General features: G+C 35.3%; 1 protein-coding gene across 1 annotated transcript; it reads right to left on the bottom strand.

The window, feature by feature from the left end:
* Positions 1-3,626: 3,626 nt before the first annotated feature.
* Positions 3,627-5,605, bottom strand: LOC145074414 (uncharacterized). The gene is made up of 6 exons (XM_079020794.1): positions 5,302-5,605; positions 4,796-4,878; positions 4,513-4,695; positions 4,284-4,436; positions 4,036-4,149; positions 3,627-3,951 (listed from the first exon to the last, which is right to left on the bottom strand). The coding sequence occupies exons 1-6, from the start codon at positions 5,468-5,470 to the stop codon at positions 3,799-3,801; spliced, it is 855 nt and encodes a 284-aa protein (XP_078876920.1). The 5' UTR covers positions 5,471-5,605; the 3' UTR covers positions 3,627-3,798.
* Positions 5,606-16,619: the final 11,014 nt, after the last annotated feature.

The raw sequence follows: 16,619 nt of genomic DNA, 5'->3' as shown, positions 1-16,619 counted from the left end.
CAACCGAACTACACGTAAACTAGTTAATACAGGATTGTGAGACCTATCTTCGTTATGCCCTTCGGGGTACCAATAAATTCTCCCCGTTAGTATAACCAGAGTCCCCTAGAGGGAGAGCATGAAATTTGTGAATAGATCTATTCGGGACCGACAATCCCACACCAGAACTGTTAGCTACAGTTAGGCGGGCACGCCTGGGGTGACAAATTTTGTATTTGTACGACGCCTGAAGAAACGTCAAGGAGGTCACCAGTCATATTAGCATGGTTATACGACTCGCAATAAGTATAAACTAACCTTTGTTACGTGTTTTCTTTCTTCAATAGTTTTATTTTAACTAATCAAACTACCTATCTTTTTATTTGAGGGTATTCCAGGGACACAACCTTTAGTTTTATTTTAAGTAATAAAACTACCTTACTTACTGGCAGTAGTCAGGGTTTTCAAACGAAACGTACCTTACCTACTGGTGATAGCCATGGTTTTCAAACGGAACATACTTACTAGTGATTGACCAAGATTTCGATAGAAACGATATTTTACTTATAATGAAAAGAAATCATTTTTACAAATTCAATGACTAGTTTTCAATACAAAAACATGCTTATGAACTCACCAGCTTTATGTTGATATGTTTTCAAAACTGCTTGTAGCCTCAGGACAACAATAGGTAGGTACCCTTGCCAGCTTTTGGAGAAGATGGAGCACCATAGAGTGGTGTCGTTTACTTTTGTTATATACTGATATGTACAAACTATGTTTTCAAACAGGTGTAAATATTCAGATTACAATGTAATGGTTGTGTTTACTTCAATTGCTATGATACGATTGTTGTGATACTACGCATGACGTCACCCGCCCCCGGACGTTTCCGCCATCCGTTCTGATGGTTCGGGGGTGTGAGATTTTGTGCATGGTTGCTTATTGTCGTTTTGGGCTGTCCTTCCACACCCTAGAAGGGGTCATAAGCCATAAAAATGAGGCCCCAATTGCTTGAAATGTTCCATGCATCTTGTAGATGGTCTTAATGAATTAAGACCTTGTTGTAAGCACTTTGTGGACTTGTAAAGTCACAATGTTGGATACGTTTTGACTCTAGGGAGCATTAGGACCGTAGATCTGAAGTATGGGCTTGAGTGATTAACTCATTAAGCACTTAATGAAGTTTTGGGGTTTGCGAGGTTACGCCCCGCGTAAGTGGGAGTACGCCCTGCGTACTCAGTCAACCACCCTGATGCTGGTCTTCTGTGAGGCTTTGCATACGCTAAGCGTAGTTTCGGAGAATACCCCGCATACTCGCATGGGTCAGCCTTGTTGAGTTGACTCAGTTTAGTTGACTCGGTTGACTTTTAGAGTTTGACCAATTGACTTTGACCAAGTTTGACCATGAAGGCCTTTTGGGTATTATGGGATCTTAATGGAATTAGTCATTTGGTGGAGATAAGTATCGTTTAGAGAGCTGAGATTTAGAGTCGGGCCTCATCAGTTATGTTCAGTTTGTGAGGTGATTTTTCCTCACCGTACTTGCGGGTCGAAGGTACCAATGCCGACCCATTAGATTGACATCCTATTATGCATGCTATTGCACTGCAGTGATCTATTAGATCAATATCCTGATATATATGATGATGCTACGCCCAGTGATCTGTAGATTTGTTTGACTAGCTGTAGACATTTATATGTTTATCTGTTATATGTACATATTTTTGGTCGGTGACTGAGGCTTCACTGCTTTGTGTATAAGCCAATAGGTCGGGGTGTACCAACCCGATTGTTGAATGGGCTCGAGGGTATTCCATCCCAAGGAGTATTGGACCTATAGTATGTTGGCATTCCAACCCGATGTTTGAGGGCCCAAGGGTATTCCAACCCGATGGTTGATTGGACTCATAGTATGTTGGCATTCCAACCTGATGGTTGAGGGCCTGGGGTGTTCCAACCCAATGGTTGGTTGGACCCATAATATGTTGTTGTTGTAAATGTGTGAATTGCTTGTGTGTTGCTATTTTGGGGGAAACTCACTAAGTTTTAGGCTTATGGTTTTGAGTTATGTTTCAGTGCCTCAGATGATCGTGAGAAGGCGAAGGCGTGATTGTGCACCTCCTCGTGTTTTGATTTGTGATTTTGGGAAAACTCTGATATTAAACATGTTTTGATAGCTAAATTGTAAACAATGATGATTGTGGATTGGTTTTAAAAAGTTAAATTTTTTCATGAATTTTATGGATGTTACAACCGGTCGACATAATTGTTGTCACCAAGGTTTTTGTTCACATGTACCTGTCGTGGGTAATCAGTGGGATGGATGTAAAAGGGCGAATTAGGATCCGATGATGGGTTGGTGTTGGCAATAAAGCCACCTGGTGGGAGGTTGCCCGTCATTGTTTAACAGGATACCATATCCTAGTACCATCAAGAAAAAAAAAAAGAACAATAAGAAAACAACTTATGTCGTGTTACTTTCATTCATCGAAGGAAGGGGATATAAATAGATCCCAATTACAGTTGGAGTTTGCTAGGCTAAGAATAAGAAAAGATAAATACAAGGAAACAATTATCTACTAAATATAATGGAAAATATTATTTCCTTTATAGTTACATGGTGGAGGAGATATGGCGAGAGCTACCAAGAGCAAAATACCAAGAATGGGAACATGATTCCACCCAAAGATCATGGGATTTGCAAATCTAATGTGTTACCATTATTGCTATTGGGATTTATGTGATTCCTAAATAACTATCATTATCTTGAAACTCATCTCCTAGATACAGTTCCATACATAAGGTTCATTACCTTCAAAATTCATTCATATTTTTAAAAATACATATTTATTTCTTTTAATCATTTTCTTATTTAAGAGTTCAATGGGCATTAAAACTAAAATCTTTTTTACCTGAACTATGTATTCCACCTCACTTAACAATTCCATGCATCTTACATTATACTGTGGATGCTCTAATCATATTTCTCAAAACTTGAAATTTGTATGTGTAGTCAACAGATACAAATGTTAGTAGATTCAAACATACTCGTAGTCATTTTCATTTGATCGAATGCACATATTATGTATAATATGTGTATATGCATATTCGTTTATCCAAAAAAATTCAAAGTGTTAAACATATATTAAAATTATAAAACCAAACCAAGGTACATTCACCACACATGAATATTTTTGTTTGTGTCTTGTCTTGGTGTAGCATGTAGGTGAGGCTACCATATCACCACCATGCCCCCGACATATGCAATAAGCCTAAATAACACCTTCAACTGTTCTTATTAATATGTTGTAACAATTAATCTTATGTACAAGGTCCCAAAAATGAAAATCTTCAATCTTGCATAAATAATCATCCATTCTTATAAATTACAATGAATGCTTCAAACAAATTTACCATAACAATATTAATTTAGGGCAAATGCCAGTAAAATATATACTAGCCTATTTTACTCATTTTCGAATAATATATTACCAAAAAGAACTACAATAAAATCCACTAAATTAGTTTTGAATTTCTATTTTGATTTCTTTTGCCTATTTTTCCATCAACAGATTTCAGTTTTTGATTTCATTTTCTAATTCTTTTTTTTTTACACAACAAGACTATACATGTAACACTTTTTTTTTCTTCTTTCTAATGAAACAAATTCAATTTTTACTCCTACACAAAAACCCATTATTCTTCCTGTAAAACTTTCCATGCATGTTTTACATTTACAACAACAATTTCCAATTCTTTTTAACCACTAAAACAAAATTCTTTCATCTTCTTTTTCTATTCTCATTAACCTTTTGCTTAATTTCCCACTTCATCATCACCTTCTTTCATTCCATAATCATCTTCTTCACAATCTTTATGTTTTTCATCTTCCTCCATCTTCTCAGATTCTTCATCAGATTCAACTTCTTCAATAACAACTTCACTTTTCACTCTAAATTTTGCTTCAAACTAATAAAAACCAAAAGAAAAACAATCAATAAAAAAATCTTTCTTCAATTATCGAATCACCAAATAAATAAAACATAAACTCACCTCAGAAACCCAACTGTCAATCATCATGATCGCTTTAGTAACATCCAGCCCTTGACCATATATGTTGACCATTCTCTCCATGATTCTCTCTTCATCAGGAGGATATGTATCCACCTTGATATATATATATATATATATATATATATATATATATATATATATATATATATATATATATTTATGTTAATAATTAGTAACCCATGAAAACAGTTGACCATGGTTTGACCAAGATTATGTATGAACATTACCTCTATCCAAGTATTGGATTTTGATTCCATTTTCAAAAGATTGCTGTCACTGAAGCCCAAGAAAGGTATAACTTGGATAAAAAGAATAGGTGTTGCATGATGACAGATATGTGTTGGCATTAAAGCTCTTGGGACAAATGGCTTTTCATAACCCTAAAAATGTTGGTTTTAGTAAAAATCTATAAAGATTTCAGATGATGAAACTTGAAAGTCTTGAATTGTTGTTTACCTCTGTGATTACATCTGTAATGAGGAGTTCAGCAATTTTGATTTCGTCAGCAGTACCCAGTAGTTCTAGATATAAGTGGCGATGAATCTTGGCTGCAGTATCAGATAGAATCCCAATTGTGGCTCCTGAGACACTTTGAATGTTGATTATCCTCTCATCATCTATCCCAAGAATCCTGTTAAACTAAGAATCGAAATAAAAGAGAACTGGAATGATTCGTGTAATGAAGAGAGAAAGATTGGTTTATGTAGAAAAGGAAAACGAAGGATGATTGATTGTTTACTTCTTTGTTACGAAACCTAAACTGTATCTTCTTCACTTCTTCTGGAGTATCGATTGTAACTTCTTCATAGTTTCTTTGTGGACCTGATAACAGAGAACGTGATTTAATCGGCAAATTTCATTGATGTATTAACCTTGAACGATGTTAAACGATTCCAAAACTCCACGCATACAGCAATTGTATATAATTGGGAAAATTCCATACAAATAACACTAAATTAAGAAGAACTATACTGTATATCGATTAAAGAAGCACGAAAGTAGGATTTCAAATGTATTATCGATTTTGATGTCAAAATAACAAGATCGACCACATGAATCAGATTAGAAGAAAAAAAAATGGATGAAATTCTCAAGAAATCGTCACTAGAAAACCTAATTTTATCAATCGAACTTAATTCAAACACAAAACGAACAGGTGACAGTCAGTTCTTTCACTCAGAAGTAAAATACAAAACAAGAACATGAGCTATAATATACTTTCACTATCAATTGTAAACTTCTTACCAACAATTTTCAGATAAACGACATCTTCCCCAAAATTGCTAAAGCTTTTCGGTATAGGTAAAGTCAGTAGAGAGTCTGGATTTTGATTTGGATTTGGATCTGGATCTTCTTCTTCTTCTTCAAGCTTTGCCTTCCCCTTTCGTGAGTCCCTTACAAAATCTTCATCCATTTTTCTTGCTTTGAGAGAGCTGAGAATGGTAGGCGATACAAAATGGAAACAGAGAAGTTATGGAGAGAAAGAAAAAAGATTCTGCAACTTCGTTGTGACGATTTGATAGTTTATATGATGATGATGCTGATTGAAGTATAAACGGGCGGGAAATTTTGTTACAACCAAAATCGCATTTAACAAACTTCCGCCAATATTTACAAATTGGTTCTTTAACTTTTCTCAATTATAAAAAAATTATCTCTATGCTTCATCACATAACATAATAGTACAAAAGTAAAATTACCAAACAAAATATGTTACATGGCTAATATACTAATTATCTACAAATAAAATGATCTCACAGAAAGAATTGAAATTCAGTTAAATGATAATTTTAATTTTACTGATGTAATCTAATAACCAACACTATAATCAATGAATAACAAAAAACATAAATATCAAAGACAATATACAAATTTGTATTTAAACATCAATAAATCCTCAAATACTAAATAGTTCCTACATTGAAAACAAAATTTATAGGAAAAAAGACAATAAATCCTACTCTAAAAAAATTACTCTAGTCCTCAATATAGCTATTGAATTGATCAAAAGATAGAGAAACAAATTCACAAAAAGTTAATGAGGTTTATCACACCTAAAACAATAAAAATTATCTAACCAATCAACACACTTTAAAAAATTAGGTTGAACAAAAGTTGGAAAGAGCATAACAATGCATGGTACTATAACATGGTTCCTAGTTATATGCAAATATAATGTACCCGAAAGTATAAATTAATTTTATTTCACTAATGTTGCTTCATACCATGTCACTTAAACTTACTCTCATCCGCTAACATGGATGTATGATCAAACTGAAAGTATATAAACTATATAAAGACCAATGCATAACAAAACTAGTATCGATCCTCACTAGATGTTCCCCACTAGCTACATTAAAGTGCTGATGGTAAACCTTACTATCCCTAGAGCAACATTATTCCAGAATTTAGTTTAAAGAAGTGAACACCTCTTGGTATTATGGTTCAACATTCATTTACTCATGTATCATGAGACAAAAGAAACTATTGATGAATGTTTGATGTATCTAAGGCCATGGGGTATGAGCATACTCTAAGGCGTGTTATGCCTATGTGGCACATGCTATAACATATGACCACCCCCTGTATCATGCTGATGTGGGGTAGATCATAACATTGTTTAACACATGTAGAGGCTCGTTATGCTGATAACATTGCTTAACATATCTATTTCTTTATCTCTGTCTCGCTCTCTCTCTCTCTCTCTCATATTATTTTGTACTATAAAATTAAAAGTGTTTTGGGGTGGGGTAGTGGTGAGTATTTTCTATGGTATGTGGTGCTGATGTTGCATGAGGTGAGATTTTTTTTTGTGTGTGTGTGTGTTATGGTTTTAAAGATACACACAGTAGCCTATAGCAGATTGAGCACCATACGTTATCCAAAGGCTATGGGGTGTATCCATAACACAAAAACTTCAGTCACATCAACACCACATCAGCACCACTTACATTAGAAAATACCCTCCACTCCATTGCACAAAACACTATTAACATTTTAATTTTAAAATAATATTAAGGCTAGAAAGAAATAAAGAGAGATAAAGAGAAAAAAAATAGTCACACGCACTAATGGTGTATGTGAGTTAGCACATACACAAAGACAATACGACATCATTAAAAATAGTCGGACTCAAACATGCTAAGCCCATGGCTTACTAGGCTGGCAAGCCTTATCAAAAGCAAACCAGGAAGCAATATATTATGGCAACAAAATCAATCATACATATCCTTATGCAACATCCTAGGAAACATGGAAAACGTAATACTATTATATTGAAAGGTACTACCATTGCAAATTTGCAACCTATTGAAAAATGAGCCACCAGGTTAAAGAAGCAAGACTTGGACCAACCCACCTGTATATAAGAACCTCGACGCACATCGGTAAGGAAAAAAAAATTCTCACCACAAGAAATTTTACGTTACTCCTAATCGACATCTAACTTAGGCATCAAAGAGCAATAGCGGGATCCATCCGTCTGTATCGCTTTCTAACCTAACATTTGTCTATCTTTTGCAGTCTTCCTTCCTGATATTGCATTAGACGAGGATACTTCCAACCAACTGTTGGGCATATGGAAGCTTTAATTACGGTATTAGAACTAATATATCACTTTTCAGAGTGATAATGAGGATTATGCGTCTAAATATAACTAAAATCTTTCTCTATCATAATATACTTGCGATTTCAGTACCCTGAACGACTGTTCTGGTGTACAGAACGTCACGGTAGGGACTCGTAGCAGATTAGGAAATGTCAACGGAAGTCAAAAACTAAGCCTAAGCATGTGATTGGTCATGCACCGGTGGTTGCACCCGCACCCGAACCTATCACAATGACAGGAGTTCGGGCAATGATGCAAGCCATGCTAGACCAATAAATAGAGGAGACAAGGCAACTACTTTGGAAGAATATAGATAAATGTAACATCCTAAAAAGAGGTATAATTTGTTGACCTTAATCTTTTATGTATTTGTCAAGACTTGTCCTTATTGAGAAAAGGTGGCAATTGAGTATGTGGGGCGTATGTATGTGGATGCGCAGCATACCCATGCACTTTGCATGATCGCGGAGGCCACCTAGTACGTTGGGAGTACCTAAGGGTATACTGAGCGTACTAGGCTCAAAGTAAAACCCTACTTCCCTCTTGTGCCCCTATTTAAGGAACATGATGGCCTCATTTCCAGCCTCCAACTACCTGCAAACCCTAATTTCATATTCCTAGCTTATGTGAGTGTTGTGGCTCCCTGAAGTGTTCTTGTGAAGCTTTTGGTGAAGAAGGAGCCTCGAAGGAAGTTTAGCTTGTGCTTCTAGCTCTTGGATCTGAGTTCTACTCTTGGTGGTGCATCTTCCAGAGGTATTAAATTCAAAACTTTCTCATTGTTGTGTTAGTTCATGTTTTGGGTCCATTTTTAGGGTTTTATGTCCCAAATTTGGAGCTTTGTGAGTTTGGTGAACTCTAGAGCATATCTATTGTCTTTTAAGTGTATTTGGTTGTCTAGATTCATAAAAATGGGAACTTGACCGTCTAAACCTCTCCATGCATGAGTTATGTGGACTCTTGTGTTGAGAATGTTATAGTTTGTGAGTTTGGTACTTGTTCAGCCTTGCTAAGGCTTAAAATCCACGACTTTATGGAGTAATATGCCTTATTTAGCTTAGATTTGTAGTTGTAGCATTTTCTTAACGGATTAAGACCAAGTGAAGTGAGGAGTGGAAACCTGAGACGTACATCGTGCGTACTCCTAGCTATGTGCAGCGTAGCGTTTGAGATCCCCCGATGCATGCATGGTTGGTTGTACGCCCAACGTAGAGGGTTGTATGCCCAGCGTACTCGCTGGGTGTTGACCATCGTCGACTTTTGAGCTTTTGGCCATGTTGTGGACTTTTGGCCAGGGGGGGGGGGGGGGGAAATGGTATTTTCACCCTCTTGAGATTTTGTAGAAAGACTCGGCCTAGCATTTTGGGGTTGTTAGTATTATTTATTAATTAGAGGTGAATGTGATATATCTAGGCGGAGTGTAGACCGGTACTTCGGGTGCGAGATTGATTGCTTTCCAGCAAGAGGTGAGTCTTCTCACTATACTTACTTGTGTGGTAACTTTTGTGTGACCGAAGGGTCTTATTTGTATTACTAACCGGAGGGTCTTATCTGTTTATGTGCGACTATGTATTTTGTCTTTGTGACTTATGTTGTTATGTCATTCTATGTATTTATTGAGCTATGACCGGAGGGTCCATACTGAGACAGGAGACCGGAGGGTCTTCACTGAGACACATGACCAGAGGGTCCTTATTGAGATTTAGTCACGATAGGCTAATTACTTGTGTACATGGTATTTTGGGGAACTCATAAAGCTTTGTGCTTACAGTGTTGATAAATGTGTTTTAGGTACTTCACAGGATCGCGGGAAGGCACCGACATGATTGTACACACCAGGTTGATGTTCAGAGTTTATGTGGATTCTTGGATATTTGACTTTGTTTCATGATAACTTGTATTTGATAATTACATTTTGGCATGGGTTGATGCTATGAACTATGTTTTGAGAATTTAAAAATGAAAAAACAAATGTTTGAAATTTGTACTGTTACAATAAACTTACTGCACCAGTTGTGCAACTTAAGTTGAATAAGGAACAATCAGAAGAAGGAAACTGTAGTAGAGTAGTTAGACAGACTGAAACATAAAGGAGTAGGAGGAACAACACCGAAGAAGAGGTTGATTGGGATGGATGCAAGTATGAAGACTTCACAGCATCCCAACCACCAAGCCTTTCTGAAAAGCAAATGCCAATGGAATTTATGGAATGGATTTATGAAATGGAGATGACATTTGAGAGTCGTGACTGTAGTGACAGACAAAAGGCAGTCTTTGCAGCCAGGCAACTATAGTTTGATATGATTAGTTGGCGGAAATGATTGGTCGTCACTATGCTGAAGGGAGAAGCAAGGAAGATGTCATGGGAAGATTTCCTTATACAATTAAAAAGGGAATACTGATCAGAAAGAGACCTTTCGAAAATTAGCAATGAATTCCAGAATCTTAAGAAAGGAGACATGAGCGTCAGTGACTACGTTGTAGTCTTTACTGAGAAAATGAAGTTAGTTTCTCAATTGGTTCCTACTGAATCCAAGGTAGAAAGATTTGTTAATAGACTGCCAACGGCTTTCGGTCCAATGGTGAAATTAGCAACTACACTGGAAGTAGCCGTCTGAGTTGCCAAATCTCTTGAAGATATGATCAAAGGAAGTACCACCACAGAAGCTAAAGTCAGAGAGAAGAGGATTAATGAAGGATCCTCACAATCCCACAAAAAGAGTAAATTAACAAAGCCTAGCCCTAACAACAAGAATCCTAAGGAAAACAATGAGGAAAAATGGTGTAAAGGATGCAAAAAGAAGCACTTTGGATAATGCAAAGAATATGTAAGCAGCTACAAGTGTGGAATAATTGGTCATTATGTTGATGAATGTAGACACATTGAAAGGGTATGTTTTTAATCTAAAGAAGAAGGGCATGTGGTGTAGGACTACCCAAAGAAGAAAAAAGTTGCACCAGCATCTCAAATGACTCTTAGGGAGATAAAGGAGGAAGCAGAAGTAGCTTCAGGAAGCCAATAGAAGGAAGCTTCCAATCTAGGATGTCTAAGATATAAAATAGTCATCCCATATAGATAGTATTATGTGATGTAGCCTGATGTAAGAGACATGAAGTATGGTAACCTTGAATAACAATGTAATTGTTTTCATGAAGTAATATAACCCCAAATTATGTTACACTATCATATGTGTTAAATTGTTTTGAAGTCGTTATGTATGGTGACTTGGAGAACTATGAGACAATTCTTGGGATGAGTATGAGTAGGTATGAAAAGTAGTAGATGCCTATAATACTAGAAGTATAGGACTCGCACTTGGATCACGAAGAGTCACAATTTAATTGTTTTCAAGAAGTAATATAATCCTAAATTATGTTACACTATCCTATGTGTTAAATTGTTTTGAAGTCATTATGTATGGTGACTTGGAGAACTATGAGGCAATTCTTGGGATGGGTATGAGTAGCTATGAAAAATAGTAGATGCCTATACTACCAGAAGCATAAGACTCACACTTGGATCACGAAGAGTCACAAGGTTACTAAGGCACTAGTAGTTGTGTTTATTTCCATTGTACCTTTGTTTTGGTAATGACTAAGAAATCAATGTTATTCCGACCCTAGTGGTCATCACGAAATGAGTCTGAATAAGATAAGTCTGTGAAGTAAGTTACTTGGTTCAGACAACCATCTTCGATGTAGCGTCCGAATTTAGTTAAAAGATCGAAGGAAAAGACAATCGGAGCAATTGATAGAAGTATCACAGTTATCGTTAAGACTAAGCATCTTGTAGCTAGGAATGATATCTGTTATGATATGATTATATCACATTAGAACATGGTTGAAGGTGACTTCCATGATAGAGTTTGACTCAAAGAGCCCTGAGTCTTGCCGTTGCATCATGTGATGTAAAGTCATTACATGATTATTCGGTCTGTACAATAGTCTAAGTAAAGGCCTTATCTTGGATTAATTGTGTTTTAGAAGGAGCATGAGTCTCCGATAAGGATCAAGTTTATAACTCAAAGGCTAGGACTGAAATTCCTACATAAAATGAAGAGTATATTCAAGGTTGAGCACCATCAGCAGTCAAGAAGTCCAAGGGTTTGATACTCGTTTGGAAATACATAGGAGTTACAGTTATCACCTAGGATGGAAAGGTAACATGCATAATCATTATACAAAGCCACGTTTTGCTAATGATTCCCGGACATAATCATCCTAAGGGGGAGATAATTGTAACGCCTGCAGATTCGAGCTAGGAAATTAATATACAATAATCCTGTTAAAAATATAACTTTAAAAATAAAGTGAAAATTAGTCGTGGAGTCTAAATGAAAGTTGTAGATGTCGTCAATAGCTATGTGTGGCTATAAAGAACGTCAAAATGGAGTTCTTATGAAGAAGATATGAATTTTTAAAGTTTTCTGGAATGCGCAAAGCACAAAAAGGAATGACACGTAGGTTGCTAGAAATTGCCACATCGCACCAACCATTGCATGACACATGTCAGCAAGCGAGAGGGACGACCATGCCAGGGCACGACACACATATCAAATTTTTTGATATAAAAAGGCCTTCAACCCTTCATTTGATCCACACACATTTCCAATTCTTTCTCTCTCACACACACACGCACACTCACTCTCTCTCTCTTTCTCTCTCTCTCTCTCTCTCTCTCTCTCTCTCTCTCTCGATTTTCTCCCTGTTTTAGTCTGAAATTTTCTCTAGAATTAGTCTGAAATTTTCCAAGTCCATGTGTCATTCATTGGATGAAACTCAACCATTGTGAGATGCCACCCTGGAATTCAATGGATTTGGAGTTCAATGGCCATTAAACTCTTCAATGGGAAAAAGGAAAGTTTTAATCCTTAAATATTTACTATAAATTACATTTTATAACATTCTATTGAACTTTGTAGAGTTCAATGCATTGTAGAGAAAACAATAATAGAGTTGTATGAATTTTAGAATGATGATGTGACAATCCACTAAACTCTATGGAGTTCAATACATTGTGGATGCCCTTACTCCTACACACAAACCCATTTTTTTCGTGTAAAATTTTCCATCTTTTACATTTACAACAACAATCCCCAATTCCTTTTTACCACTAAAACAAAAAAATTTCATCTTCTTCTTATATTCTCATTAACCTTCTGCTTCATTTCCTACTTCATCACCACCTTCTTTAATTCCAGAATCATCTTCGTCAACATCTTTCTGTTTTTCATCTTCCCAGATTCATACTAATAAAAACCAAAAAAAATCAATCAATCAAAAATCATTCTTCAATAATCCAATCACAAAAAAATATAAATAAAAATATAGACTCACCTCATCAACCCAATCATTAATCATCATGATCACATTAGCAACATCTAGCCGTTGACCTAAATATATATATTCGTAATATGAGTTGAACATGGTTTGACCAATTTTGATTAATGAACAACAACAAACAAACCTCTATCCAAGTATTGGATTCTGATTCCATTTTCAAAACATTGCTGTTATTGAAGCCCAAGAAAGCTACAACTTGGGTTACAAAAATGGGTCTTCGATAATGATAGATATTTGCTGGCATTAAAGCTCTTGTGAAAAATGGATTTTCATAACCCTAAAAATGTTGGTTTTAGTAAATATTTATACAGATTTCAGATGTTGAAACTTGAAAGTCTTGAATTTTTGTTTACCTCTGTAATTACATATGTAATGAGGAGTTCAGCAGTCTTGATTTGATTAGCAGTACCCAGAAGTTCTAGATATAACTGGCGACGAATCTTTGATGCAGTATCAGATAGAATCCCAATTGTGGCTCCTGAGACACTTTGAATGTTGATTATCCTTGCATCACCTTTCCCAAGAATCCTGTTAAACTAAGAATTAAAAGAAAGGAGAATTAGAATGAGTCGTATAAGATTGGTTTATGAAGAAAAGGAAAATGAAGGATGATTACTTACTTCTTTCTCACGAAATCTAAATTGTATCTTCTTCACTGCTTCTGGAGTATCGACTGCAATTTCTGCATAGTTTCTTGGTGGACCTGATAACAGAGACAGTGATTTAGTCGGTAAATTTCATTGATGCATTAACGTTGAACGATGTACGATAAAGCAATTGGATATACTTGGTAAAGTTAAATAACACTAAATTAACAAGAACGGAAATAGGATTTCAGATGTATCATCGATTTTGATGTCAAAACAACAAGATTGATCACATGAATGTTGGTGATTTTAGTGTCACCATGTCATTTTAAGTAACTGGAACTAACATGTGAGCTAAGGGGTTTCATGATTTGTACTCTAATACATGTACGGGTTTGTGCGGAGTGCATGCATGTATAAGATCGAGTCAGAAGCCGGTTCGACGACGGGGGTCCGGGGGCAGTGCCCCCGGGTCCGAGGTTTCCAAAGGGGCAGCGCCCCTAGCGGGGTCCAAGGGACAGAGCCCCTGGCTGGGGTCCCGCTTTTGCATGTGGGAACATAATGGAAAATTCAATTTCTTGAGGGTGATTATGGTAAAACTAACGAAACTCGTTAGTTTTTGGTAACCCTAATCCGGATTAATATTACTTGCTTCCTAAGCAAGTAATGATGGCCCAACCCTAATCGTGTTTAGTTTTTAAACAACTCTTCCTTTCCAGAAGAGGCACAGTTTTAGCTCTCGTTTTTCATCACACATTCGCAGAGCCTTTTAGCATAATAGCTTACGTTTTCTGTGCCTAGAAACGTAGGTGTCCACTTGGATTATCCTAGGCTGAATTTCTTGTAACCCAGGCATAGGGTAGAAATATCAGTTCGGAAAGTGATATCACGATCCAAGCTGGTATCCAGATCTCCACCGCAAACCCTAATTTTACCAACAACGAATCAGATAGAAATAAAAAGAAAGGATGAATTTCGGAAGAAATTATCACTAGAAAACCTAATTTTATCAGAACTGCATCAGATCGAACTCAATTCAAACACCAAACAAACAGCTATCAGTTGCCTTTTTCACTCAGAAGTATAATACAAAACAAGAACATGAGCTACAATATACATTCACTATCAATTGCAAACTACTTACCAAAAGGTTTCAAGTAAATGACATCTTCACCCAAATTGCTATAGCTTTTCGTTATAGGTTCAGATAGCATAGTGTATGGATTTGGCTTTAGATCTGGATCTTCTTCTTCAAGCCTTGCCTTCCCCTTTCGTGCGTCCCTTATGAAATTGTCATCCATTTTCTTGCTTTGAGAGAGCTGTGAATTATGGAGAAAAAGAATTCTGCAACTTCGTTGAGACAATTTGATGGTTTAGATGACGATGAATTATGATTGAATTATAAATGGGCGGGAAATTTCGTTCTAACCAAACTCGCATTTAACAAGATTTGGCCTATATTTACAACTTGGTCCTCTATGTTTTTAAAATTACAAAAAAATATCTCTATGCTCCATCATATAACATATTAGGGTCAGAAACCTGTCAAACTTTTACGAAGTTATTTCAATTTAATTAGAGCTCATTTGTTTTTTTTAAGCATGCAAAAACGTGTATGAATCAAGTTTAAGTTTATAAGAACTTGACTCAAGTTTTTACTTGATTTTTTTGAACCTTATGCATATGTACATGTTAATATATGCATATGTACATGTTAATATGTTATGTTAGACTCGTACAAAAAAAATTAATTAAAATGATACAAGCCAAATGAGTCAAAATTCATCCAACAATCGAAAACACTAGAGTATTATTGCAAATAAAAAAGTATCTATAATCAATAAGACTTTGGATTGAAACAATGATTGTAAAGAAAGAAAACAATTTAATTGTACAAAAGTAGAATTACCAAACAAAATATGTTACACGTCTAATATACAAATTATCTATAAACAAAATGATTTCATATAAGGAATTGATATTAAGTTAAATGATGATTTAATAGTACTGATGTTATCCAAACATAAAATCAGAATCTCTAAATATTATTAAAAGAGAACCCTTAATTCACCAATGAAGCAATCAAGACCCTTGATTGTATTTCAATCATATGATTTTAACCATTAGATTAAATTGATGACATCATCTTCTTAAAATAGAATTCAAACATTTAATTATAGAATCTTTAAATTTACCAATTACATTTCAAACACAATTACATTAAATTATAGAATCTTTAATTATAGAATCTATTCATACTTTCGAAAATATATTTCACAATTCGGGCATAATTACATTTAATTATAAAATCTTTAAAATCGGCAATTATGTTATCAATTAAAGCATATCATTCTATTTATATATGAGACATCCGTTTCTCCATAAATCTGGCCAAAAAAATGAATAACCGTCTCCATCTTTCTCCTCTATTTTTTCTCTTAAACCAGAATTCCCTAATCCTCTTCTTCCTTATGTCAATGGTTGTGCTTCAATTGATGTTTTGTGTGTTCATAACAGAATGTAGCACCATAAGGTGGTTCATTTTTCTCATGTATTCTTAGAATTTGCATATTGCCTCTTCCTTGCATCTCCAATTATCACACCTCTGCTTTGGCTTCACACAAATCTCTACAAACTGAAGCAAGCATCTCCTTTAAGAGATCTTTTGATGATCTATGTCATCATTAACCCTAATTAATATTGTTCATAATTTAATTCAATTATTTATAGTTTTTGGCTTCAAAATTTAAACCTGATTAGTTTTTTCTTTTTAAAAAAACTCATTAAATAAGCATATCAATAATTATGTTATCTTTAATATATATTAAAACAAAAGTCTTATGATATCATCTGAAATAATCTGGGTCATTGACTGCATTTCAATCTTATGTTTCCACCCTTAGATCAAATTGGTGACATTATCTTCCCTAAATAGAATGTATTTAATTCTAATAAATGCTTTCCAATTGTCAAAGAGAATTAACTTAAATCCATTGAAATAGAATGTATTTAATTTTAATAAATTTTCC

Source organism: Lactuca serriola, chromosome 9 (genome assembly GCF_051521515.1).
Source record: "Lactuca serriola cultivar US96UC23 chromosome 9, Lser_US96UC23_V15, whole genome shotgun sequence".
NCBI classification, from domain to species: Eukaryota; Viridiplantae; Streptophyta; class Magnoliopsida; order Asterales; family Asteraceae; genus Lactuca; species Lactuca serriola.
This window is presented reverse-complemented; position numbering and strand designations above follow the sequence as displayed.

What these genes read in the sequence shown, in the direction of transcription:
- LOC145074414 (XM_079020794.1), bottom strand. Translation starts at nt 5,470, where the DNA reads ATGGATGAAGATTTTGTAAGGGACTCACGAAAGGGGAAGGCAAAGCTT. An exon ending in TTACAGATGTAATCACAGAG is followed by an intron (nt 4,437 to 4,512) that starts GTAAACAACAAT and finishes CAACATTTTTAG; the next exon opens with GGTTATGAAAAGCCATTTGT. An exon ending in TTGACAGTTGGGTTTCTGAG is followed by an intron (nt 3,952 to 4,035) that starts GTGAGTTTATGT and finishes GGTTTTTATTAG; the next exon opens with TTTGAAGCAAAATTTAGAGT.